The following is a 27363-nucleotide window of genomic DNA, read 5'->3' on the forward strand; positions in this document are numbered from 1 at the left end:
GCATTGAAGAGGCAAAACAGCTCTAGCTTGACGATGTGCGAAACACATTTGCCGGGAGCTGTCAGGATCCTCCACATCTCCCTCACAGTTGGGCATCTACCCACGCAGTAAGGAGCCTTGGGAGATAATTATAAACAACTACATATGAACACAGAGGAAGTTGGAAAAGGTGTGAATGGTCCCATGAAAACCACAGGAACCAATTCCACATCGATAGTGGAGAAGGAAGCTTGGATATTTCTGAAGAGTGGTTTGTCACCTGCCGGTACAGTTGGGTACAAGGTCTTATAAACAATTCAGAAATGGAAAAGTTTCGCACTGTAGTCCCCTGCTGAGAGTTTACCTTTTAACACAACACATAGGAAACAAGTCTGACTCTGTGGTGTGTTGCTTGTTTACATTCTGTTATTTCAATTTACAAGTCACTCACAAAGCAAATTGAGAAAGATGTTTTTCAGAACTATTATGAACCCTTGTCATTCATTTTTTTCTGTTTATTGCCTTTTTTCCACTGAGGAACTGAAAGAGAAAAACTGTTTCTGATGTGCACATGTATCAAACAGATTGGTGATAGCTACTGAGTGGCTATCAAAGGTTGGGATGTCAGTAGGATGTTTTTATTCTTATTTTTTGACAGAAATTAATAATTTTATTCCGCAAGGATGCATTAAACTGATCAAATGTGACTGTAAAGACATTTATGATGTCATGAAACATTTCTATTTCAAGTAAATGCTGTTCTTTCAAAATTTCTGTTTATCAAAGAATAGGCCCACTGAAAAAACAGTTTCCTCAAAAATATTAAGAAGCAACTGTTTTCAGCATTAATAATAAGTAGACATGTTTATTGAGCACCAATTCAGTATATTGGAAGCATTTCTGAAGGATCATGTGATAGTGAAGACTGGAGTAATGGCTGCTGAAAATTCAGCTTTGCTATCACAGGAAAAAAACAAAAACAAAAAAAAAACATTTATAATTGTATCCAAATAGAAAATAGTTTTTTTAAATTGTAATGATATTTCATAATATTGCTGTTTTCACTGTACGTTTGAGCAAATAAATTTGGCTTTGATGAGCATAAGAGACTTCAAAAGCATTGATAAATCTTATCGTTTGAACATGAGAAAAGGCATTGATGGCAGCCATTTAGTTTTTTCCTAACAAATGTGGATGTTAATGGTTTTCAAGTTAATTCAGTCTTTAAAATATATGAAGAGTTTTTTTTTTGCAAAATCCGATAACGCCACATTCAAAAAAAAAAGGAGCTGATTGCCGTGCATTATTCTCCACATATAGCGGGATCTGAACCCTAAATACGTTTTGTCAAAAAAGCCAGTATTGTCCACTTTCAAGGCATCGCGAGTTCACGTTTTAGTGCAGAAGCTGAAAAGCGCCCTTGTTGTTTGTGAACAGAAGCCGTTTTTAGAGAATCACTGTGCTGAATTCAGGTCAGGTAACAAGGCTACTTTCACTTTGAAAAGACGTGCTAGCTGAGAAGAGTTTCGTCAAAGATAAGAGTTTCGACGAACTTGATGAACCTGGGAAATCTTCTTCAGGGTGAACGTGAAAATAAAAGCTGAAATGTTTTCACGGAACCTTGCAAAAGCAGCATGTTACAATGGTGAGGGAAAAGCTTTGTGTACATCTATACAGTTTATGATAACAACAACAACAACGTTTGTCAGTCATCTGAGGAGATTACAAAGATTAAACGAGTGTTTTTTAACTCTAAAACATGAAATGTGGAGTTATCTGCTTTTGCCAAAAAAACGACTGTTGGGAGTTATTTGCTTTTTCTATAAAACAAACTTTTAATATGTAAAGAAAAACGTACTTTCAATAAACTTTAATTTTGTAAATTACCTGTATTTGTTTAAGGTATTATTGCTAAATCAAAACAACCCAACTGCAGTTTGATTGATATTACTAGGCATGCACAGTAAAAAAGCGTGATTTCTGAAAATAAATAAAAATGGAGTTATCGGTTTTTGCAAATGAACTCTTCATATGTACTTCTATGATACTTTCTTTTAATTGTTCTTATTTATTCTGTTATCTTTCCTAAAAATCATTATTTTCATTTGTTTCTGTTAAGTCGTTCATTTTCCGCCCCACGCAGGAAGTGAAAACAAAGCCTGTCTTTTTTCTATTTGGTAAATTTAGGCATCAAAAACAGGCCATGGATGGTGGCCATTTTGTTTTTCTAGCACATGTGGGCGTTCATAGATTTCTAAGTCAATTCAACCTTCAAAATATATGAGCTTTTGTGGTGATATCTGTCTTGTTACGTCTTTTTCCATGTGAGCGTTGTCGTCTAATTGTCTGAATCAGAACACAGAATTAGGGATTCTGAGCAAAAGGAGATGTTTTATTTAAGCTCCCGTGGAGAAACAGAAGCAGGGGCTTTACTTGTTCGAACAGCCTGCTATTGTGCAGTCTCATCTCTCTCTTTTTGTATCCTCATTAATTATCTGTGTCAGCCATAGCTACTCCTGTCATTGGTGCGTGTGTGTGTGTTTATGAGCGTTGTTCCTCTTCTGACACGAAGAACAAGCCGTTGCCAATTAGGGACTCTGCTTCCCCCAGGGTGACAGTGTGTTCAACTAAGAGAGTGCTGTCACATCAGCTCATGGGTTGTTAATATGGTCTGAGTGTCAGCAGGATGAAAGATGTATATTTAGAAACTAGTGGGGTCACTATACGCTCATGGCTAAATCAGGCTATAGGTTGAGAGCGGCATTTTGGTTGGTTAGAGGTTTGCACTTCAGGGATCCATATTTTCACCTTGGGTCTCTGACATTTACAGTTGCACCATCGAAATGGTTCAGCTGTTCGGATTTTAATGACCTTTAAATTATTTTCTATAAAAACTGCTTCATACGACAGAATGAAATGTGAGGAGTATTGGTTTAAGATTGTATTTTTATGCTGTGGTTATTTATTACGCTGTGATACGAAAGTTAATGTTTTCACCTACTGTGCTATGTTAATAAATAGAAAGGCAGCCTGTTTCTTCCAGTGTGAATTGTAATTTCACCCAGCAGTACCTTTTTTTTCAGTAGGCTAACCATAATTTCTAATAAATTAAATCCCTCACACACAGGTGGTTGCGGACAAGAACGTAGGACACAGTCAATACCGGTGTCAGAAATTAATTTTATAGTAAAGGGAAGGGTCAATAAATGCCTCACATTTTTAGTTAGCATTTTGGGTTCACGTTTAAAATATCTACAGCATTTTTGTCACTTTCGGCAGTATATTATATTACATTATATATATATTTTTAATTTTACCTACCTTTATTCAATATATTTTTTTCTAACCACACACTAATTTTCTGCCAACTACATTACTATATACAACTATATTTTATATATGTGTACCATATATACGGTACATATAATTTTTCCCTCACAATTGAAATCTTTATGAAAAAATGAGCTGTAACACATTAACACAACTGATAAAAATGTAATTATGTAAATATAAAAAGTAAAAACATATAAATAAAAACATGTTTTACACATACATGTAAAAAAATATATAGCCTATATTTTCTCACAATTTAAATTTCCAAGCTACTTTGTTAATTTTGACAGGATTTTTTCTCCGATCCATGGTTAATTACAATGCATAGTAAAAAATAGAAAAATTGAGCTGTAACACATCCATATTTTAAATATGCCAGTCGATCAAAGAGTTTGTAAAATGCCTTTAGCATTGCTGATTAGTCAGTCCCAGTACAGCTGAATTACTGTGTCCTCAATATGAGGCTCGTCCTGCCTCAAAATGGCTGCCTGCGCTTGTTCCACATGGGTATCGTTCTCAGCTAGATGAGCTAGATATGAATAGACCTCATCTCTCCTGGCCGAGACAAGCGTGTTTGTGTGTGTCTGTGTGTGCGCGTCTGGTCTGTGTTCTCCTGCTAGCTCTGTCCTGTCAGAGCGCTCTAGCCAGCCCCTGCCCGCCTCTGTCTTATTTAACTCTGCCCTCTCTCTCCACCCTGGGAGATGAGAATCAAAGTGACCGGACACACGCAGCCATCTGCCCCAGATCCATGGCAACGAGCTGCCCTCCCAGACAGAGAGAGAGGCTTTTTGTCTTTGCTGCTTGTGAGTTTGTCTGAACATGACTTACTAATAAAGGCATAGCAGCCATGGACCTTTAGCTGTCTCTCCAGCTGTCCAATCACACGCTGTCACCTTTTCACATACATCCTTTTGCAGCGATGGTCAGAGGCCTATAAAAAGCAAATGTCGTGTCTTGTATATCGCCGGAGGCTTAACGGTATGGCCCCTCAGTGTTACCTCTCAGTGGTGGCTTTTCCTTTTCCTTAGATCTGCAAAGATTCCTTTGGGGGGAGCTGTTGCGCAGTCTGAAAGCTTACCTGCTGCTGCTTTTATTGCCTTCAGAGATGGCTCATGGCCGGCCGATCTGGATTCATAGTAATTGAGAACAGGGAGGGATAGAAAATCGATTGGGAGCCTGGCAGTTCTTTAATGGCTACTCTTTTTACCTGTTATCAAGTGAGATGGGCTGCAGGGGCCCCTGACAATGACACGCTGCCCTCTTAGCAGCAGTTTGACTGATTAGGAGAGACAACGATGTGTCAAAGAGCGGCAGAGCGGCTGAAATCACAAAGCCTGCAGGCTCTTCTTCGCGCGCTCTGATCATCTAGTGGAAGCTTGATTGGAGCCTGGAGGTCCAGGGGCCCCGTTGAACTCGCCGCACGCGCACACGGGATAAGGGGAGGCTCTACAGGCGAGAAATTGCTTTCTCGAATAGAGTTTACAGTCTGTAGGTTTTTGGATGTGCTTCCTAAACCACTCAGGAATTGGAAGAACGTGAGACGCATATGCAGCCGAACATCTCGACTAACATCACATATGCAGACCGGTTCCCTCAAGAAGGGCCATTGGAAAAACGGTTACGTGGCTCCATCTAGTGGCGGAAGTGGGATAATTCTGAACGCACTCTTGTGTATACCAACAAATACATTATTTAAGGCAAGACCGAATTCATAACAGGGCTGTTGCAGAGATCATGAAATGAATAAGAAGACGTAGATAGATAGTAGATGTGTGAATGTGATGTGTGAGAGTATCATTTCCTCTGCTATTTCTTCTTTTTCTCTACATGGATATCAGTCACCTCTCTACACCCCTTTTTTAGTTTATCCTGTTTCACAACCCTTTTCTTCCTCTGTCTCTCTATCACTCTCTCTCCCTCTGCTCTTTGTGTTAACCGCTGTGTGGGACATGTTATAGGTAAAGGTCCAGAGACCATATTTGCGGGCCAGAACTTGAATGACAACGAATGGCACACAGTTCGTGTCATCAGAAGAGGCAAAAGTCTGAAGCTAATGGTGGATGACCTGCAGCCCTCTGAAGGTACAGCACATTCTCAAGTATTTTACCATCTTAAGACTCACACACATACAAATTTGAAAGTTGTGAGCATCCTATGTCCTATTATGAAGTGTCGAGTGCTTGAAGTGGGTAGTTTGAAGGATGAAGGTTATTGTTTCGCCATATAAGAACATTTTTGTGATTACTGCTTTATCATACCAAAGATTCAGGATTGCTGTGGCGAATAAAACTGACCTATTTAAATATGACCTAACTCACATTATTGAAATTTCCTGTTGGTTTGTATCTAGTAACATGTACACTGCCAACATGTACAACTGCAAGTTTGGGGTCAGTAAGATTTGATGAAAAAAACTGTAAAAACAGTAATATTGTGAAATATTATTATATTTTAAAATAACTTTTCTGTTGAAATATATTTTAGAATGTAGTTTATTCATATGATGGCTTCAGTTTCTTATTATTCTTATTATAATCAATATTAAAAACAGTTGTGCGGCTTAATACAACAACATTTATAAGTATTAATTAAAAAAATGCCCCAAACTTTGAATAGTAGTGTAATTTTATAAATACAAATCAAAAACCAAAATCAAAAATTATATTATTTTCTCTTTAGCAGGGTTTCCATGCAAGAAAATAAATAAATTAATTAATTAAAAAACCTTTGATTTTCAAATATGAAACCACAGGTATTGTATATTATATAAATTGATTTTCTTATATAAAATAAGAAATTATATCTTTATTGGTAGAGTTAATGGGTATGAGAGAATTTTAAATTAAATGGAGAATCAAAATGTTCTTGATATTTACACAAAAATTACACATAAAAAGATATGCACATTTCAAAACTAACTCTCCAGTTTAAAATATAAATTATTCTTTTGATCACTGAATTTGAAATCGGGACAACTGTGATGTCACAATGTCTAAATTATTAACTTCACTGTCCCTGTTAGTAGTGTTGTCTATATTGTGATTATTTTATATACAGAAAGCGATCGAAAATCGCTCTCATTATAACCGCAGGAGCAGTCAATTAAAATGCATTGCATGACTCCTTTAAAATCCCATGTAGGATAAATCATCTGTAGTGTTAAGATAAATCTCAGGGACGCACCACAGAGTATGACATGATCATAATTATTTCCTTTAAGTAATTGCATGTACTTTTTGCTAACGGTCTTGAGGAAGGGCCTTTCCTGAAGAGATTCAGTGGCTCACTTCCAATAGCCTTCCCTCAGTGCTCTTCGAGGGCAAAAACACCTTTTGCAATTTGCCCACTGAATGAAGCGTCATATGAAAAAGGCAGTGCTTTCCCACAGTGCAGTACAATCATCTTTAGTTTCTTGCTGAACTTACAGGTGTGTGTTCGATACTTTGAAATAGACTTGGTATTTCACTTAATGCTGATGCATTCGGAGGCCACTGAGGGAATACATTATACTCACATAACCTTACTGATTTTAGAGTGAAAGAACTTCCTCTTGGGAAGCTTTAAAAGAGGTTTTTAAAATATTTAAGGGCTTCTTTCTCTCCCACTGGATCACAGAAAGATGAAGTTAACCTTTTTTCTTTCAAATCCCCTAAAATACTTCTAAAATTCTTCTAACGCTTAATGCTTTTATGTTTTTCTAGTCTTCCATGTTTATTAAAAATCTAATTTTGCTGCAGTAAATTTAAGTCGGCCCATTTGGTAATACTGCGGCCCTGTCCCAGATAGTGGGTACATGCGGTCTGTGAATTCCATAAGACTGTATGGTGTCCCATTTGTCTACTACATGATCATCTATACTGTATGTAGCATTGCCACCCTTTTGGGACAGGGCCGGTTTTGACACTCTCCCCTTCCTACATTAAATCTGTTTTCGATCATTCGCCCTGGTAAGGTCAAATCACAGGAGACCACACGCAGCTGGAGTTCCACAATGTGGAAACAGGAATCGTAACTGAGAAGCGTTATATGCCCGCCGTGCCCTCCAACTTCATTGGACACCTGCAAGGTTTGTCCTTCAATGGCATGTCCTACATTGACCTGTGCAAGAACGGCGACATCGACTACTGCGAACTGAACGCCATGATCGGCTACAGGAGCATCGTGGCAGACCCGGTGACCTTCAAGTCCCGATCTAGCTATGTGACCTTGCCCACACTTCAGGCCTACTACTCCATGCACCTGTTCTTCCAGTTTAAAACCACTTCACCAGATGGGCTCATCCTGTACAACCGAGGAGATGGCAATGACTTTATAGTAGTAGAGCTGGTTAAAGGGTGAGCTCCATTGGTTTTTAATGCACTACGTTTTATTTGAATGCATAGAATATGTGATGAGTCCTTCACTAATTGTCTTTATGACTGTTTGCATGCAGATATCTCCATTATGTGTCAGACCTGGGAAATGGAGCTCATCTCATCAAAGGAAATTCCAACACACCACTGAATGACAATCACTGGCACAATGTGATGATCTCGCGAGATACAAACAACCTCCATACGGTCAAAATAGACACCAAAATCACCACACAGACTACCATGGGAGCCAAAAACCTGGATCTGAAAGGTACCTTTGATGTTTTCTTTATGAGAATGATTTCTCTGGATGATTTTAACTGATCATTAGATCTTAAAAAGACACAATGATTATATAAAATAAAATAAAAATAACTTAACTATATTATTATTTCTAATTAGATTAGATTACATTAGATTATATTAAATTAGATTAGATTAGATTAGATTAGATTAGATTAGATTAGATTAGATTAGATTAGATTAGTTAGCATTCTTTACCTCACATTGATATTCATTGTTGTGTTTTGCAACAAACAAGTGAACCAGCAGAGGGCAGCGGTGTTCCTTTTCTATGGCAATTTACATAACATGCTCCCTTGATAGTTGACTTGAAAAGACATCTTCAGTCAGAGCATAATATTTCCTGTCTCTACAGGTGATTTGTATGTGGGAGGTGTGGCCAAAGAGATGTATAAGGACTTGCCAAAGCTGGTGCATTCTAAAGAGGGCTTCCAGGGCTGCTTGGCATCTGTCGACCTGAACGGCCGTTTGCCAGACCTGCTGTCAGACGCACTGTCCAATGCCGGCCAGGTGGAGAGAGGATGCGAAGGTGAGGAAAACGGTATGAATGAAACATACACCAGCTTGGCTTAGCGTGGTCCTTCGCTTGATGACTTCAATCTCCAATCCTTGTCTCCTCTCATGCACTTGTTCATCCTTTCTGCTTCTTGTTCTCATCATCTGTTCTGTGTTTTCTTCATGCTGGGCCATTTTTAACCGGTCTCAGGCTTCTGTGTTTCTCTGTTGGCAACAGGAGTGTAGATTAGGGATGAACAATATGGACATGTCCCAATCATTGTAGTTCACCCAAAAATGAAAATTTGATATTTATCTGCTTACCCCAAGGGCATCCAAGATGTAGGTGACTTTGTTTCTTCAGTAGAACACAAACAAAGATTTTTAACTCAAACTGTTGCAATCTGTCAGTCAATGGTACTCACGGTTTTGAGAGAAAAAAAAAAAAACATACACAGACAAAACCAAATTAAACCCTGCGGATCGTGATGACACATCGAGGTCTGAAGACACAAAACGATCGGTCTGTGCAAGAAACTGAACAGTATTTATATCATTTTTTACCTCTGATCCGCCCCCGGTCCAACTGTCCTGAGCTCGTACACACAACAGCCGGCGCGTGATGGGTCATTTTCTTCTTCTTGCTTTTTTACGGTGGATCACAGACTTATAAGTGCATTACCGCCACCTATCTCTCAAATGGACCATTGACACTAACTACAATCTCAATCAGGAGTGTCAATCAGAGGTAAAAAATGATATAAATACTGTTCAGTGTCTTGCACAGACCCATCGTTTTGTGTCTTTAGACCTCAATGTATCGCTACGAGCCGCAGGGTTTAATTTGGTTTTGTCTGTGTATGTTTTTTACTCTCTCAAAGGCGTGAGTACCATTGACTGACATTATATGACTGACAGACTGCAACGGTTTGAGTTAAAAATCTTCATTTGTGTTCTACTGAAGAAACAATGTCACCTACATCTTGGATGTCCTTGGTAAGTAGATCAACATCAAATTTTCATTTTTGGGTGAACTATCCCTTTAAGAGATCTTGTGTTTTTCCAAGCTGTAACTATGAAGCTAAAGAGGAAAGAGACTGGTTACTGCCAGTAGCTTTTAGTAGTTATATTAATTAATGAATAATAGTTAACAGTAATCCTTTTTCATTGAAGCTCAGAAAGATAACGATATCATAAAAGCAAGTCATCTAACATAACTGAGGATGGCCCACAGGACTGCTGAGAGAGCTAGCAAAAATAAACCATTTTGTCTTCTGTTGTTAAAAGATGAATTGAATGCATTAAAACTGAATGCAGTGCAATCATTCTAAAAGGGAAAACTAATTTAAAAGGGGAATATAAGAATAGTTATGAGATTTATTAACAGTGACATTGTGCCTATTGAAAGTGACGTTTCAGATATGTAACATTATGTAAATAATTTTAATATTGAAACAGTAATGATTAAGCTTATGAAGTTACATACAAAAGTTGTTAGCTTTTTAACAAATTAATATATTAATAACGCTGTTACAGAAAATTTGATTTCAAATAAATGCTTTTCTATTGATCTTTCTATTAATCAGAAAATTAAAAATGTAAATCAAGGTTTATGCAAAAAATATTAGTCAGTTCAACTGTTTTAAACATTAATAATAATATGAAATGTTTCTTGAGCACCAGAAACAGCATATTAAAATGATTTCTGAAGGATCATGTGACACTGAAGACTGGAAATTCAGCTTTGTCATCACAGGAATAAATTAGTTATTTTAAATTATAATATTTCGCAATATTACTGTTTTTAATGTTTTTTGATCAAATAAATGTAGCCTCTGTGAGAATAAGAGACTTATTCTCACAGCTAATTTGAGATAATGCATAATAATGCATAAAAAAATAAAACACTCAACACCTCAATAATATAACAGTTGTATAATAAATATGTTTACGGATATCTAAGTGGAACCTTATCACAGACTGCAATCATTTTTAATTAAATTGAATTATCTTAACAACAAACTATCTGTAACTCTACTGTTAAAAGCAAACCTATTTTTTACATTTATGGTAACATTTTGTCTGGCAAAATACATACATACAGATTGTTTTAATATGGCCATCAGTATAATCAGATGTAAAAGAACTGCTAATATGTGCTAAGAACCACAACATTACATGCATATAAATCTTACATTATGAATGTATATATTTATTTTTAATAAGCTCATTTCGGGATCCCATTTACAGGGAGCGATCATGGCTGAAAAAATGTCCTTCTGTTCAAACCATACCTACGCTACTGGCTTTTATCATGTCTATTCCTGACTGACTCTGTCTCTCTCGTCATCTCTAACTCCACCTCTCTTCTTCCCTGGGTCTCTGTCTGCTTTCTTTATGTCCTCTCTCTGTTCCCTTACATTTTTAACAACTTAATTTGTTATAATCACAGACATCCCAGTGCCTGAACTAACATCTTATATATTTTGTTTTGTTTTTTCTTTTTCGTTTGGCTGACAAAAGTTGCATTGCTGAAAGCTGACTTGCAAGGTAGATAGCCATATGTGTGTCTTAACCAATGTGCCCCCCCCCCTCCAGTGTGAGCGTCTGATGTCGTAGATCACATTTGCCCGGCAGCCGGTCTAGTAACTCCATCACCGTAAATACAAGCACCGTCCGTACACCTTGTATTTACAGCCTCCCGGTCTTAAACTGTCTCAGAGTGTCCTGTGTCATAGTTTTCCCTCACTTACCCGTCACTGCTCTTTTCATTGGAGCGTACATCTGTTCTGTTGTTTACTGGAGGCATGCGTCCCCCCTTCCCTCTTCCGACAGTGCCCCCCTCCACCCACTGCATGCGGTTTCAGCACCTTCCACGCCGAAATGCGACGGAAATAGTCTATAGCCTTTACCCCCCCACCCTACCCCCGATAAGGGCCTTAAAACTAGATAGAATTTCCCAAACGGTTAGGGAATCTTTCGAAGCCAGATTACTCCGCTCAGATATGTAACACTCGGTTTGAGAGAAGCTCGTCAGGGGAGCGAGCCAACCCTCTGTTTCTCTGCCTGAGACTTTAAATGAGCTTCGCTCAGACAGATCAGGTGAGGCAGGAAGAGCGCAGCTCATCTCGATCGTACCGGCGGCTGTGGTAGTGTCTCTCTCTCTCCTACTCCTTCTCCCTGCCAGACTCGCTTCACTTCCGAGTCAAGTGGCCAAGCCACAAATGTGCGACTGATTGGCCAAATGGCTGAGTGATGGAGAGGAGGGAGCGTTTGAGGGCCAGGGGCCTGTTTTACATGCCGGCTGAAGTAATGAGAGAAATGAGAACAGAAGTGTTTCCGCAGGCTGTAATATGCCTGGCCCGTCGCCCCGTCGCTTCGCTTCTGTAGACTGAACACAAAATGAGCTGTTCCAGACGGCCCCCATTTATCTTACAGCCCCGAGTCCCCAGGGAGTGCTGCTGCTTTAAACCCACCTCAGCAATACTAGGAGCAGATGTTATTATCACACTGGGGCCTGTATTATTACTGCAGCCAATACACTGCGCATTACTGCCAATGCTACTTTGTCACACAGCCACTGGTGCAATGCTTGGATTGCACTTTAAAATCAAGTCACCTGTCCACATTTAATGTGTTCTTGAGTAATGAGACCGATTAAAGGCGCACTCAGTATTTTTTTTTTTTTACCTTGTTAAAAAAGTTTTAAATAGTACTTTCTAAAAATCATCCTTACCTTAGATAAAGACTCAATACTACACTTTTAGAAATAAAGGTAGAACATCTGTCAGTGGGGCCGTACCTTTTCAAAAGGGACTAAAATGTACCTTTAAAGTACTAATATGCTAATATACTAATTATTTTACATGTATCATGTCACCTATTATTATATACTTTTACTTGTGAAATAAGTTAATTGTGACTTACTGGAAACAGAAGGTTTCTGTGACATTTAGATCAAAGAATCATAAATAAATTAATCCATGTATATTAAGCAGTTTAATGAGCAATAATTTCAGTATTGATAATATTAAGCACATTTTCAACATTAATAATATTAAGAAATTATACAAATGAGCATATTAGAATGATTTCTGAATGATATGGGACTCTGAAGACTAGTAATGGCTGCTATAAAACGTCAGCTTTGCCATCATAGGAATGAAATATTCAAAATATATTCAAATAGAAAACATTTATTTTAAATTGTAATATTTTTCACAGTAGTTCTGTTTTTATTGTATTTTATATTAAATAAATGCAGATAAGAGACTCCTATCAAACACACTAAAAATCTTACGGACCTAAAATTTTGAGCAGAAGTGTACATCTACACCACTAGGTGTCAGTGTAAGTCTAACTGTGACAGTAACAACTTCCTTATTAATATATCATGTGAAAAGCAGTGTCAAATGAGTGCTATGTCTGAAAATGTAGTATTCATAAAAATGCCAAGTGTGCATCCAGTGTCCTCACTGTTAGTTGTTTTTTTATCTAGGGGAGTGAGCAGATGGGACGGTTCTGTGTGGCTGTTTCTGCTGCAATAAAAGCTTTTCTCTAGTGTGGATTTTTATGTCATAAGGGGCCTGTGAATTTATATACCCTTCTCTTTTTCTTCCTGTCTGTTTGTTTCTCTCTCTCTCTCTCTCTCTCTCTCTCACTCTCTCTCTACACTACTCTGTCATCGGTCTCTTCAGGCCCCAGCACTACCTGTCAAGAGGATTCCTGCTCCAATCAGGGCGTGTGTCTGCAGCAGTGGGAGGGGTTCAGTTGCGACTGCAGCATGACATCATTTGGAGGGCCACTCTGCAATGACCGTGAGTCTATCACCTCTCCTTCTTTACAGCTACTGTAGGAAAATCCAGCGTACTGATCCAGAACCACCTAAATTGGTTTGTCAGTGGATGAGAGCACTTGCGACACTATTATTTATAGTATTCTAAAAAAACGTCATCCACTTTAATGGCTATTATATTTTTAGAAAATGGTATTGAATATATAAACTGTGAAAAATAAACACACCAATTCATATTCAAAACTCACATACAGTGCTTCACAATGCAAGGACTGAGGTAAAAACAATACGAGATTCCACTGATGCATCAGATGTGACATGTCACATTGAATTAAAATGGAATCTCAGTGACCCTTAGAAAGTAGCTATTTTCAGAACACAATACTAGCATGCTGTGTACTGCATACTGCACAGAATACACCACATGCTTCCACTATTTTTAAAAATAGCATGTGAAACAGTGTGTGTACGCGTTGTGAAAAACAAATATTTAAAAATTATATGCTACATTGTTGTCACGTGACCTAGAGAAGTCTAGATTTTTCTCACTGCATTCTTCTAAAACTGTGCAGTCTTCTGCTACACCACTAGAGGGGGCTGGTGGACACTGCATAGCTAGGGATCTGCACCATGCTGTATATCACAATATGCTGCAATGAGTAAAAAATAGATTTATTGGACTGTTTCTCATAGATATAAATTATATGCAAAGGGAGACATCGCATAAGCGTTTGCGGCAATTTCTGAATGGGTTTGTAATATTGAGCTGTACCCCAAGAAGAACATTGACTGAATTTGGTGTGAAAACCCCTTGTGCGTGTAGCCTGTGAAAGTGCTGAGTGCCAGGAATCCGAAGCAGAGTGAAAGTCCTTGAGATGGTTTACGGAGAAGATCTATTACAGGCTCAAGCCATGCACAGCTAATCCATTCTGCGGGTTTGCCAAACTGATAAGAGCCCGCCTTTGTTCAGGAGGAAGAAACCACATAGATGGCTTGCATTACATCATCCACATCCCCACACCTCATTGGAATCTATTCAGTGTGTTTTTAGAGATGAGAATGGCAGAGGATGATAGGGTCGCTTTTGCTACCTAATTAGAATTATAAAGAAAAACACATTTATTTTAGCTTACTCTTTTTTTTTTTTCCCCTTATCTCTAATCTCTACAGTGATTCAGATCGATAAATGGATAAATTGGTGGGTCTCGCCTTCATTATTATATGTAAGCCCATGGGTTAATGATTACAGACTGAATCCATCTTTTACTGGGCTCTTATTTGAGCAAGGAACAGACAGAATTATATGTGCACACAATATTAATGTTCCTGCTCGGTTATATGCTCATGCACACACACATAAAGGCTCATTTAGATGTGTAGAAGCCCAGTGATCATCAGGCCGTGAAGGCAGTGCAAAGAGAAAGAGGCTTTGTTTGAGCATAGTGGCAGAGAGTAAAGCCTGGGTTTGAGACTCAGCCGCAGACATGCATGACCACGTCATTCCTCTACACTACACATGCTACAGACCTATACTCAGCATTAATTCTTCATCTCTGAAACAAGCTTTCACTAACACATACACATGTGTGCACTGATCAATACACAGATCCCTGCGGGGTGGGTGCAGGGTCAAGAGTTAACAGTTGCCACACGCTAAATGCAAGTAAATATGAGTTACTCACCACTGACAGGGAACTTTATTTATAAATGCAACATTATATACTGTATATCGTTTGATTACATTATACGTGGAAATTCTTGCATTAATCCACCAATATAAAAATGTGATTAACAAAATAATGATCTTCATGTTTTGTTTTGAGATTTGTTTGTGAGATAATGACCAAATTAATAATGTTTATATTATTCATATTTTTTATTTAATAAAATTAATGATTTAGTTAAAAACAGTGCTTCGTGGCTAATAAGAAATATTTAATATTTGACTAAATAATCTAATTTTAATGATGACAAATGCATAAGTATTGTTCTGATTCATTCATATTTATATTTTAATAAAAAAAGGCAGAAAGAATTTGGTTTCATTGCCTGTATGAAATATTAGGCTGATCAATTTTCTCAATTTCTATTTTTATGTAAGACAAATGCATGAATATTGTTAAGGGAAAGGGTGTGTGGCCAAGTATGGTGACCCATATTCGGAATTTGTGCTCCGTATTTAACCCGTCCAAGTGTACACACAGTAGTGAACATATACCCGGAGCAGTGGGCAGCCAATGCGGTGGCGCCCGGGGAGCAGTTGGGGGTTCGGCGCCTTGCTCAAGGGTCTCACCTCAGTCGTGGTATTGAGGGTGGAGAGAGTGTTGGTTATTCACTCCCCCCACCTACAATCCCTGCTGGACCTGAGACTCAAACCCACAACCTTCAGGTTACAAGTCCAACTCTCTATCCATTAGGCCACAACTGCTTCATTATTCATATTCATATTTTAGTAATAATGCAGAAAAACAAATATGGTATCATGGCCTGTAGGAAACTGTAGGCTGGTAAATTTTCTCAATTTATATTTTTGTGCAAGGAAAAAAAAGGACTAAAACTAACTTTCATAATGACAAATATATGTTAACGCATACATTTTAAATGTTTAATTAAAAACATAGAAAATAATAACATTTTATGGACAGTAGGAAATATTAGCTTGGTAAATTTCCCCAATTTCTATTTCTGTGCAAGTAAAAAAAAAAAAACAGCTAAATCTTATGTTCATAATGACAAATATATGTTTACGTATTCATATTAAATGTTTAATTAAAATACAGAAAGTGTTTCATGGTCTGTAGGAAATATTAGGCTGGTAGATTTTCTCAATTTCCATCTTTATGTAAGGAAAAAAAAAAATATATCAGATTTTAATGCTGACAAATGCATGAATTGTTGCATTAATGTTATGCTTCATTATTCATATTCATATTTTAATAAAAAAATATATATATATATTTTAAATAGAAATGCTGAAAAAAAATATGGATAGAACTAAATCTAATTTTCATAATGACAAATATATGTTTTCCCAATTTCTATTTCTGTGCAAAAAAAAAAAAAAAGAAATAGAATTTTCATAATTGTCATCATTTTCACATATTAACATTAAATGCTTAATTACAAATATTGAAAAAAATGCCTGTTTCATGGTCTGTAGGAAATATTAGGCTGATGTAATTTAGCAGTTTCTTGGCCTTTTTGGCAAAAGTTAATTCTGAATGCTGGTTGGGTGCATTTGTCCATTAGGCTCATCAAGCATGGACTCAAACACACTTCAGATCTGAATGGCTATGATCAACATGAGCCGTTTGGTTTGAGCTGGTTATCAAAGAGGACTTTAGAAAACTAGCAAGGAGAAATGGCGAAGCGGCGGTTCTCCAATGAATGCAAAGTTGATTTGCTCGGTATAAATACTGTTAAAGAGGCAGAGCATAGATAAGAGACGAAATAATTACGTGATTAAAAAATGACCACCGTTATAAAGAAAAACATGAAGAGATAACCTCATTCTCACGTGAGAAATGTGATATTAAATCCGATTAATCGCGCCATTCATGACGGCAACGCACCCATCTGCTCTCTAACCGAACAATATGTATTTAAAGATGTGCTTCTTTTAATTAGCTTGTTGCTTATCGGCGATCTTGTTTCTTAATAAACAACATCAAACCGATCACTGGAGCATCATGGGTGGGGGTAGTTGATTCATGTTTCCTGTATAGTCATTGGATAGATAGGGAGAAGGAAAATTAATGTAGGGTTCATTATTTATTTGTTCTCTTTTCACTGCATGAATCATTCTTCCTTTATTAAAAAAAAGGAGGGCAGAACAACAGAACATTGTAAAAAATACAAAAGCTGGAGTGAAATGAGTGGAAGGAAAAACAGACTTTTCCACTCATTCTCCCCTACTGTTTAAAATACTTGAAACCTTTTTTCCTCCACAGAATGAAAGCACCAGTATTAACACTTGCTCTACTTCCTTTGAATCTGCTTTTGAGGTCAGCTGGAAAAAGAAATGGATTGGCTCAAACATGTGACTGCCAGAGAATGGCGAGGGTCCGCTGCTCAAAGCGACACCCAGCGTTCACCATTAGGTGGCAGCCTTGTAAACAGAAAATGAAGCACATGCTCATTTCGCAGGCTGGGATCTCGCATTCTTTTAATATCGCAGGGAACAATTAGCTTGCTATAAATGCAGCAGTCTGGTTCCCAAATTGTTTCATAAACCTCTGGAGTTGTGATATGATGTTTCATTAAGTACAACACTGGGTATTGCTAAAGTCACAGTGATAAAATTGTCTTCCCAATAGAGCAGTGTCAGCTTCTGCTGCAGTCTGTCTTGGAGCCCCTGGCGAGGTGGCTCTGATCAGCCGGCTTTGTCAACTTTAATTATACAGTGCTAACGATGCTCAAAGCCGAGAGGAGGGAGAAGCAACGATCTCCTTGTGTGAGAGGAGATGACACCAGTGTCAATTTTAGTGCATCTTTCTTCACACTTCAACTGGAGTCTGTGTGGAAAAGCACACCTGCAGACTTCCTCCTTGAACCAACAAGCAAACACACCCACAACATGGGGTGCACATTAGGGAGAGGGTGAATCGTACACCATATTAATTTAATATGTTCCTTTTTGCTTCATTTGTTCATGACAAAACAAATCAAAGATACACTAGATTTGGGGTTTTGACTGATGACACTTTTAAACTGCTCATTTACACACCCTATTCTACAGTTGGGCAAAAAAGTATTTAGTCAGCCACCAATTGTGCAAGTTCTCCCACTTAAAAAGATGAGAGAGGCCTGTAATTTTCATCATAGGTACACTTAAACTATGAGAGACAGAATGGGGGGAAAGAATCCAGGAAATCACTGATTTTTAAAGAATTTATTTGCAAATTATAGTGGAAAATAAGTATTTGGTCAATAACAAAAGTTCATCTCAATACTTTGTTATATACCCTTTGTTGGCAATGACAGAGGTCAAGCGTTTTCTGTACGTCTTCACACACTGTTGCTGGTATTTTGGTCCATTCCTCCATGCAGATCTCCTCTGTGAAAAGTGATGTTTTGGGGCTGTCGCTGGGCAACACGGACTTTCAACTACCTCCAAAGATTTTCTATGGGGTTGAGATCTGGAGACTGGCTAGGCCACTCCAGGACCTTGAAATGCTTCTTACGAAGCCATTCCTTCTTTGCCCGGACGGTGTGTTTGGGATCATTATCATGCTGAAAGACCCAGCCACGTTTCATCTTCAATGCCCTTGCTGATGGAAGGTTTTCACTCAAAATCTCACGATACATGGCCCCATTCATTCTTTCCTTTACACGGATCAGTCGTCCTGGTTCCTTTGCAGAAAAACAGCCCCAAAGCATGATGTTTCCACCCCCATGCTTCACAGTAGGTATGGTGTTCTTTGGATGCAACGCAGCATTCTTTCTCCTCAAAACACGACCAGTTGAGTTTAACAAAAAGTTCTATTTTGGTTTCATCTGACCATATGACATTCTCCCAATCCTCTTCTGGATCATCCAAATGCTCTCTAGCAAACTTCAGACGGGCCCGGACATGTACTGGCTTAAGCAGGGGGACACGTCTGGCACTGCAGGATTTGAGTCCCTGGCGGCGTAGTGTGTTACTGATGGTAGCCTTTGTTACTTTGGTCCCAGCTCTCTGCAGGTCATTCACTAGGTCCCCCCGTGTGGTTCTGGGATTTTTGCTCACCGTTCTTGTGATCATTTTGACCCCACGGGGTGAGATCTTGCGTGGAGCCCCAGATCGAGGGAGATTATCAGTGGTCTTGTATGTCTTCCATTTTCTAATAATTGCTCCTACAGTTGATTTTTTCACACCAAGCTGCTTGCCTATTGCAGATTCAGTCTTCCCAGCCTGGTGCAGGTCTACAATTTTGTTTCTGGTGTCCTTCGACAGCTCTTTGATCTTGGCCATAGTGGAGTTTGGAGTATGACTGTTTGAGGTTGTGGACAGGTGTCTTTTATACTGATAACGAGTTCAAACAGGTGCCATTAATACAAGTAACGAGTGGAGGACAGAGGAGCCTCTTAAAGAAGAAGTTACAGGTCTGTGAGAGCCAGAAATCTTGCTTGTTTGTAGGTGACCAAATACTTATTTTACCGAGGAATTTACCAATTAATTCATTAAAAATCCTACAATGTGATTTCCTGGATTCTTTCCCCCCATTCTGTCTCTCATAGGTGAAGTGTACCTATGATGAAAATTACAGGCCTCTCTCATCTTTTTCAGTGGGAGAACTTGCACAATTGGTGGCTGACTAAATACTTTTTTGCCCAACTGTACTTTCTAGTCGACTAGATTGGGTTTTTGGTTCTCAACTGGGGGTTGTGACCAGTCTTTGTCAGCAGGGTAAAAAATACAATGCTAAATGCTAACCATATAATCATGCAAAGTCAATAAAGTCAAGAAGTCATTCTAAACCTTGACTTAAGGAAGTGGGGCTCAAACATTGTTTTGTTCTCCACAGACTTTTGTTGTATGAACAAAAGTGGTTGAACATTTTTTAAATATCTTCTTGTGTGTTCCACAGAAGAAATAAAGTCGTACAAAATTGGAGGGTGAGTAAATTTATATTTTTGGGTGAACTCCCTTTAAGAAATCATTTCCTGTGTATTTTTGTTGTTGAAGTCAAAATCTGCCCATCTAAGCAGTATTTTGACTTATCATACTTGTTACTTGGTACAAATTAGGCAGATGGCAACATGTTTGGGTTGCATGACTTCATTTTCATAAACTGTAAAATTTCATCACAAACTCTGCAAACAAAATCTCAAACACACTGCAGATTTATTGAGATAAAAACCGATTACAATTGCATCTTAAGCCTTGCTCGAAACCTTGAAGCTATTGTTGAATCTCGTAAGTAAGAAAGACCTCTATTGAATCAAGCCAGGCGCTGTCCATGGTGCTAAAGTGCGCCCAATAAAACTGTCCTTCCGGTGAGAGAACTCATTCAGCTACACAATGGCCAAAGAGGGAGGAGTATGTCAAGGTTTGACTAGTTTGAGAAGGGAGAGAGAGCCCACACTCTCTGAATTCCAGCTGGACTGTTCTCGAGCCACCCCTCTGTCAAGGAGAAACGAAGACAGGAAGAGAGAAAGAACGATTAGGAGGACGAGACACAAGACCCCCCTTTCCACAGCTGCACGCGCCTCCCTGATGATCGAGGGGGAGGGAGAGAAGAAAAGAGGGGGAGGAAAACTCAGCCAAGCTTCACCGTTCTCTGTTCCCCCTTCTCTTCATTCAGAGGGTCTTTTCCTCTAAGCATGCTGCTTAGGAACGCTTCCGCTTCAGAGACGCTATAAGGAGTGAGAGAAGAGGAAGGATTTTCCTAACACTGACATATTCAGAAACTCTGAGCACCTTTTTCACACGAGGAGCACTTGACCACTCTTGCCCTTTCTTGGTTCTCTCTTCCTGTCCTCCTTTGGTGTGTCTGCTAATGTTTCCTCTGAGAGTCAGTGCGGTCTCAGCCAGCCAGGCAGTAGCAGAAGCAGCAGCAGCAGCTCTTGTGAGGTGTGTGTGTGAGAGAGAGTGTGTTTGTCGTTTGGGGAGGGGGAGAGGCACTCTGTATTGAGTTAAATGCTGCAGCGGCGATCTCGTCTTGTGTGTGCCATCGCTTCTGGTAGTCTCCCTGCTCTTCTCCCATTCTCTCACTGGGGATAACGAGGGAAGCAGCCTTGTCTTCATGGGATACAGCTGGGATTCAGGCGGTAGGAAAAGTCCAGGACTGCTGAGAGGTCTGTAACAAAAGCTGCTCACTTTTTTCTCCCTCTTCTCCAATACACCACTACGCCTACCTTACTGGAGTACTGGATCGGATTCCGTGGTTTCTTTGTGGAGGATTTTGTGTTTTTAAATGCCACGAAGAGAGGAATTTAACCCAGGATCATTATTCTTCTGAAGTTTACCTCACCCATGCTCTTTTTCCGGGAGAACTCTGTGGAAGTTTCCTCTCCATGTGGATTCGGCACGTGCTGTTGCTCTGCCTCTCCATCAGTGATTAGGCTGTTGCATGGTCAGGATCCGAGGCTTGAGCGGGACATGGGTTGCCAGGTGGTCTAAGGAACGCCCCTCTTTAAAGTCCTTGCACTCCGGTAGCATGCTGGGTCTGTGGCCCTGCGGGGCTCCTGGTTGTCTTGCTTCCATCCTGCTCCACGTCAGCCTGCGCCTGGCTCTCTGGCTGCCACCGCTGACTTTAGGGTCAGCCCTGGCTCTGGCAGAGGGGCCTGGGGAGTTGTACGTCCCTCAACATATGCCTCATCACCTCGTGCCTGCCGCCAGATCCCATGCCCCCCTGCGGGCAGGACATGGTGCGTAGCTTATTCGACTGCCACATTCATCCTCTCACCGCTTTGCCATTCTGTAACCTTTCATTCCTAGAGTGTCTGTTTTCTGTGTGCCGAGATTTTAGCATAAGAAACGATATCATTCTCTTGTAATCTCACGGTAACTGGCCGAGGTCTATGAGTGTACTTGCGCAATTATGTGGTCAGGATGCAAATGCGATCTTTAAGAGGTGTTTGTGAACATTATGCAGATGCATTATGCAGAGTACAAATGTTGAGAGCATAATGTTGGCTGCACCATGATTCAGCTTTGAAAGCATGCGTCTTTGCGTTATTTCTAGGGCCCATCAAGGGGGCTTTGTTTATATAAGCACCGGGACAACATCTTTAACCTCTCCGGTTCAAAGGCCACATCCGTGCACGCTGACTCGAGCTGACCTTTGACATGATGAAATTCTATTCAAATTGCATCGTGGTCACTGTGCCATGTTGTGTGTGTGCATGCATGGATTTAATGCAGCGAACCAGCCAAATTGAATGTATTAGGTCTAGAAGGGACAGTGGACAGGCTTTTGTGCGACTGTTAGACCCCAGGGCCATCCTGAGATTTCCACACTGGTGCACCCCCCACACCTCCGTTGAAACTCTATTACTTCTGCATTGCCGTTAAATCCCACCGGCTACCACTCCTGAGACCGGTATACAGTATAAATTGAACACCTTCTGCTTTATTGCACAAGATTTTTTCCCCCCAGTTTGTGTTGTAATGTTTCGTTGCGGCTGGCTGTTTAAAACTATCAGGGCAATTTCCACGCTGTGTGTGCAGAGGGGCTTGAGCTGTCAGTATGTGATCCACTGCACTTATATAATGAGACCTGGCTGCCTCTCAGCATTATCCTCACCGATTATGCTTTGATAAAAAAAATAAAAAACACACACACACACACACACACTATTGAATAGAGACAGGAGGAAGAGAGCGGAAGCTTGTGAAGTGAGACGAGTCATTTATCATCCTTTCTGAAAGGCTCTTAGTTTGTCTTCTCTACCTCCTTGCCTCTCTCCCTATCACTCTTTCCTTCCGTCTGTCATATTCTTCTTTTCCGTTTGTGTGTGTTTGTGTGTGACACAGCTGGCATCTCTAATGGCAGGGTGTGCTGAGATCACAGAGCCACGCTGCTCGCATGCATCCCCCTAGGCGGCGAGGCAGCGCATCTGGGTCCATTACTTCTGCCTCCGCCCCCCTCCCGGCCAAGCTAATCTAAACCTCTCAAACCTCCGGACCTCTTTTGCCCGAGAATATTCGATGACATTGTTCACAGCTGAGCATAATTCATGAGCTCTGATAATAATAAACTAAAACCGAAGTCGCTTCCAGCTGTGTGTCTGCTACGCTATTTACAGCACCAGCGGACACCTTCTCAGCCGAACTGCAAATCTGTCCAGCCCTACCTGCTTCCAGCACTGTTTTAGTATGCTGTGACGAGGAGTTTGAGAACAGCACGAGTTCTGTTGTTGCAGCACAATTACCATTTAAAAACCATTGACAGTAGGTTATGTGGGGTGCAGAAAAGTGTGTGTGTGCACTCTTGTCTGTGTACACCAGTAAATGTGCTCTCTCTCCCACTGAAATGATTGGATGAGAACTAAAAAAAATGAAAGCAGAAAGCGAGGCAAATCATCAGAAGATACCCTGGGCTCCAGCACAGTGTTTTTAAAGTCAAACCCATCCCCTTTTTTCCTTTTCCCCCTCTAATTTTGCTGCAGTCTTGCACTTTTATCTCCTCTTTCCACCACTGACAAATATAACAGAGCCTACATTTAGATGAAGTTATACAGTAGAAGGACGCTGCGTTCTCTCACACCTACAGAAAAATGGATCCTATGCAACTTGCTGTGTAAAATCGAACAGTGTAGGTTTAACATCACTCCCCCTCGTTCTTTAAAAAACGTGTTTGTGTGTGCTTGCATATGTTTCCAAAGGCTATTAATGACCATGTGAGCTGTTTTAGTGTGCTGCCTCTCTTCTCCATCACTGCAAATCTGAGTAGAGTTGGAGTAAGTGAGCTTATGGGGTTGAGCAATCTATCTCTGTTTTTTCTGCTCTCTTTTATGTCAGAGCTATAGTTTGAGAGGCCCGAATTGCTGTAATGAGAGGGTAGCATGGATTTGCTGGTGAATGGTGATGTGCCCGGTTAAATATGATACTCCGAGAAGCTGAGTATTGGAAGCATAGGCTCTCTTGACTAAGAGGGAGATGGAGGGAATTAAAAGAGGCAAAGGGATGAGCAGAGTGGTCAAAGACTACATGCACTTGACAGTGATATTCCATTGGGAACAATACAGCATCTCCACCAGCAAACACAGTGAGACAATGAGTGACTGTACAGGGCTGCAGGCTGCACTCTATAGTGGGTGCATTGTGTATGTGTGTGCGAGATTATATGAGAGAGACATATCATCCCCTTGATAGTATGGAGGTGATTGATTCTTTAAATGCTATACACTCTCCCAAGAGAATCTGCAGAAAGTGAGAGAGCGATAGAAGGAACAATAGCTGTGGTGTGTAATCTAAACCCAGTCAAGCCAAACCTCAAGAGAGATTTCTCATTATGTCACTGTAGCTCACACATGGGGCTCAGGGAGGCTTAGACTGGACGTACTGACACACACACACACACCTGCAGAGATTATTACACATGCTTCCGTCTAATAAAATAGTTATTTGTGAATTCATCGCTCAAAGTCGACACAGCACTTTCTTTTATTCCTCCATTTTTTTATTTCTTTACCTTTCCTTCCTTCTGTCATTTGTTCATTCCTTCCTTACATCCTTCTTTACCTCCTCCTAATTTGCTTTCTCCCTTTTTTCCTTCTGCCTTTCCTCCCTTCCTCCTCCTTTCTTTCCTCATATTTCCTTCTTTCATTCCTCTCCCTTTTTTCTCTCCTCATTACATTTTTCCACATTTTTCTTCCTCTTCGTTCATTTCTTCAGTTATTTTCTTTCTTTCTTTCTTTCTTTCTTTCTTTCTTTCTTTCTTTCTTTCTTTCTTTCTTTCTTTCATTTCCTCTTTTCTTTCCTTTTGTTCTTCTCCCATTTTCTTCAATTCACACTTTTCTTTTCTTTAATTTCTTTAATCTTCCCTAATTGCTTTTTCTTTCCTCCTCCTTTTTCCTCCTCCTCTGCTTCATTCATTCCTTTCATTTCTTCATATGTAATTTCTTTCTTTCTTTCTTTCTTTCTTTCTTTCTTTCTTTCTTTCTATACTCCCCCAATTTCTTCTTTCTTCTCCTCCTTTTTTCTTTCTCTGCTTAAATTCTTTCCTGTCATTTGTCCATCTTTCCTTCCTTTTTAACTTTCTTTTTTTTTTGCCTTTTGTCTTTTCTTTTTCTTCCTCCATCTTAATTTCTTTACTTATTCCTAAATCCTCCTTTCTTACTGTTATTTCTCTCTTGTTCTGTCATCCCATCTTTAAATTTTTGTCACTGTTTTCTCTGCTTTTACAAAAAGCAAATACAAAATGTAAATCATACACAAAGATCAACACATACATATACACTCAAAGGATAATTTACACTCTCACACACCCCCAGACTAAGCCTCATCGTCTCCTAAACCCCCTGGAGGAGCTCAGGAGCTGAAAGCTCGTTATAAAAACACAAAGCAAATCAAAACAACATCCACTAAAGTGCCACCGCAGACAGGCTTTCAGCCAGCACAGCACTGACCACTCATTCCCAGCTCTACCCTAATTGGCCCTGGAAAGGTCAGCAGGAGAAATACCAGAGCTCTACCACGACCACAAACCCCCAGTGCTCCCTGCCTTTTCTTCAGTGGTCCCTTTTCACGTATGAACCGTTGGTTTTTCTCCAGCCATGGCTCATTGTATTGACTGGGTCTGTGAAGCAGCATAAGAGTCAGCCGTGGCGAGTATCCTCAAAGGTAAATTGTACTGCTGTAATGTGCTGTATAACGCACTGCTATCCAGATTTGGAGAAATTCAGTTTGTGCCAGACTATTGTCCTTGAATTACATTGCAATAAACATGAAATAAATCAGAAGACTTTACATTTCACAGTGGGTTTTATTGTTTTATTAGTTCTGATTCATTCAGCCCCCTCAGGTCTGACAATAAAAACTGAAGAGAGTATTAAAGAAAGGAAAGGAAAATGTTTTGACAGTGCCAATGATGCATGTAAAAATCAAACCCATGAGGCGTGCAGGAACTGAACAGTATTAGAGCTGTCCGTGTAGACTCTCTACTGCGTCCCCAGGCTACCACCCACCATAGAGCCTAAACTCTCCCAACCGGAGACTGAGTCTCTGTCAGTCAGCCGGAGGATTTAATTCCTTAGGTCAATTCCTGGAGAGAGGAAGGGAGAAACCGCAGTCAGATTTACGAGCGTTATTCTCTGGCTTTTTCTGCTGAAGATAACTGCCAGATTACTAGCATCAAACACACACACATTTGCAAAGATACACACATTCATCTACACATCCGCACGCTCTTAGGTTGGCCAGTGTTCCGCTCGAGCTGTTGCCTGTAATTACCCAGTTGGTGTGGAGCGCTGTGGTGTCAGTCTGGTAATTGGAGCTGCAGTAATTCACTTTTTAATTGCCTGTTTATTATTGCAGAAGCCTCAGTTTTGTAGTTGCTGCACAGCTCGCACTGAATGTTTAATAAACAAATACAATGTCACAGACTCATATTTCACGTAAACATTATAATTGCTTCACATAAAAAACCATCAATACACTCACTTTCGCCCACACACACACCTATTCTTCTCAGCATAATGGAACAAAAAACAATTTTCTGTCCATAACCTGCCAGGTGGATAAGCTTGCAAAACACACAGAAAACAATACACCACATACCTGTAAAACATCCAGTTGGGTCCAGAACCTTTTTATTTTAACCTGGAAAGAAACATAAACATGTACAATTCGAAAAAAAATTAATAAATGAATTATATTTATAGCTGCAGGGGACAAAGCGTATACTAAGACATAAAATTTAATGTAAATTGTTCAGTTCATCTCATTCAAATTGTTATGCTGAAAAAAACTAATTTTTAAACATTACCAAAAAAAAAAAATTTTTAAACATTACCAAAAAAAAAAAAAACATTTAAAAATGTCATATTTAAGAGTAGTCTCAGACTTTCGGACCCCACTTTTAACCACATGGTTTGAAACATCCTTAAGTCACTTGCAATGCTCTTGAGACTTGTGAAGGTTGCAGTACAGCACATCATTTCATTTTTGTTGGCTTGAAGTGTTACTTTTTAGATTTTTGTATACTTCTCTATGTGGGGTCTTCACTTTGCCTTCTGTTTATTTTGACAGCATTTTCATACCAGTGGGGTGCATGTGTGTTTGCGTGTGTATGTGTGTACTTACGTGTACACACTTGATGTGCAGAACTGTATTGTAGTGTGTGTGTATGCGCGCGCGCGTGTGTGTGTGTGTTTGCCTACCGGGTGAATGATTCCAACCCTGCAGAGTTTGACTGATGTTCCTCATTCTAGCATGCAAGTAGGAGGTGGGCAACCCAACACAATGCACCGTAATTTTAGACCAAACTGCCAGGGCATTCACAATGCCTCTGTTCTAAGGAAAGAGGCATCTGGGGACATGAAGCAGAATAGAGTGGGAGCTCAATTCATTCCCCATTCCAAGACACGAGCACAATGTTTTGAGTTTCTGAAACGTTTATTGATGGAAAGTCAGTTCAGCGCAGCTTATAAATATTGTGTTTTCAGCAGTATGATTTG

At 39.7% G+C, this 27363-nt stretch overlaps 1 protein-coding gene across 1 annotated transcript in view; it reads left to right on the forward strand.

Annotated features, from left to right (window-relative positions):
* The window catches only part of LOC306857458 (neurexin-1a-like), a 189982-nt gene that overhangs the window by 117754 nt on the left and 44865 nt on the right, over positions 1-27363 (forward strand). Inside the window, exons 13-18 of the mRNA XM_079397415.1 lie at positions 5271-5393; positions 7265-7646; positions 7745-7935; positions 8323-8508; positions 10986-11012; positions 13160-13279. Coding sequence (XP_079253541.1) covers positions 5271-5393; positions 7265-7646; positions 7745-7935; positions 8323-8508; positions 10986-11012; positions 13160-13279 — 1029 coding nt within the window. The remainder of the gene's footprint in view (positions 1-5270; positions 5394-7264; positions 7647-7744; positions 7936-8322; positions 8509-10985; positions 11013-13159; positions 13280-27363) is intronic.

The sequence above is a fragment of the Barbus barbus genome (genome assembly GCF_936440315.1).
Source record: "Barbus barbus genome assembly, chromosome: 38".
In the NCBI taxonomy this organism is placed as follows: Eukaryota; Metazoa; Chordata; class Actinopteri; order Cypriniformes; family Cyprinidae; genus Barbus; species Barbus barbus.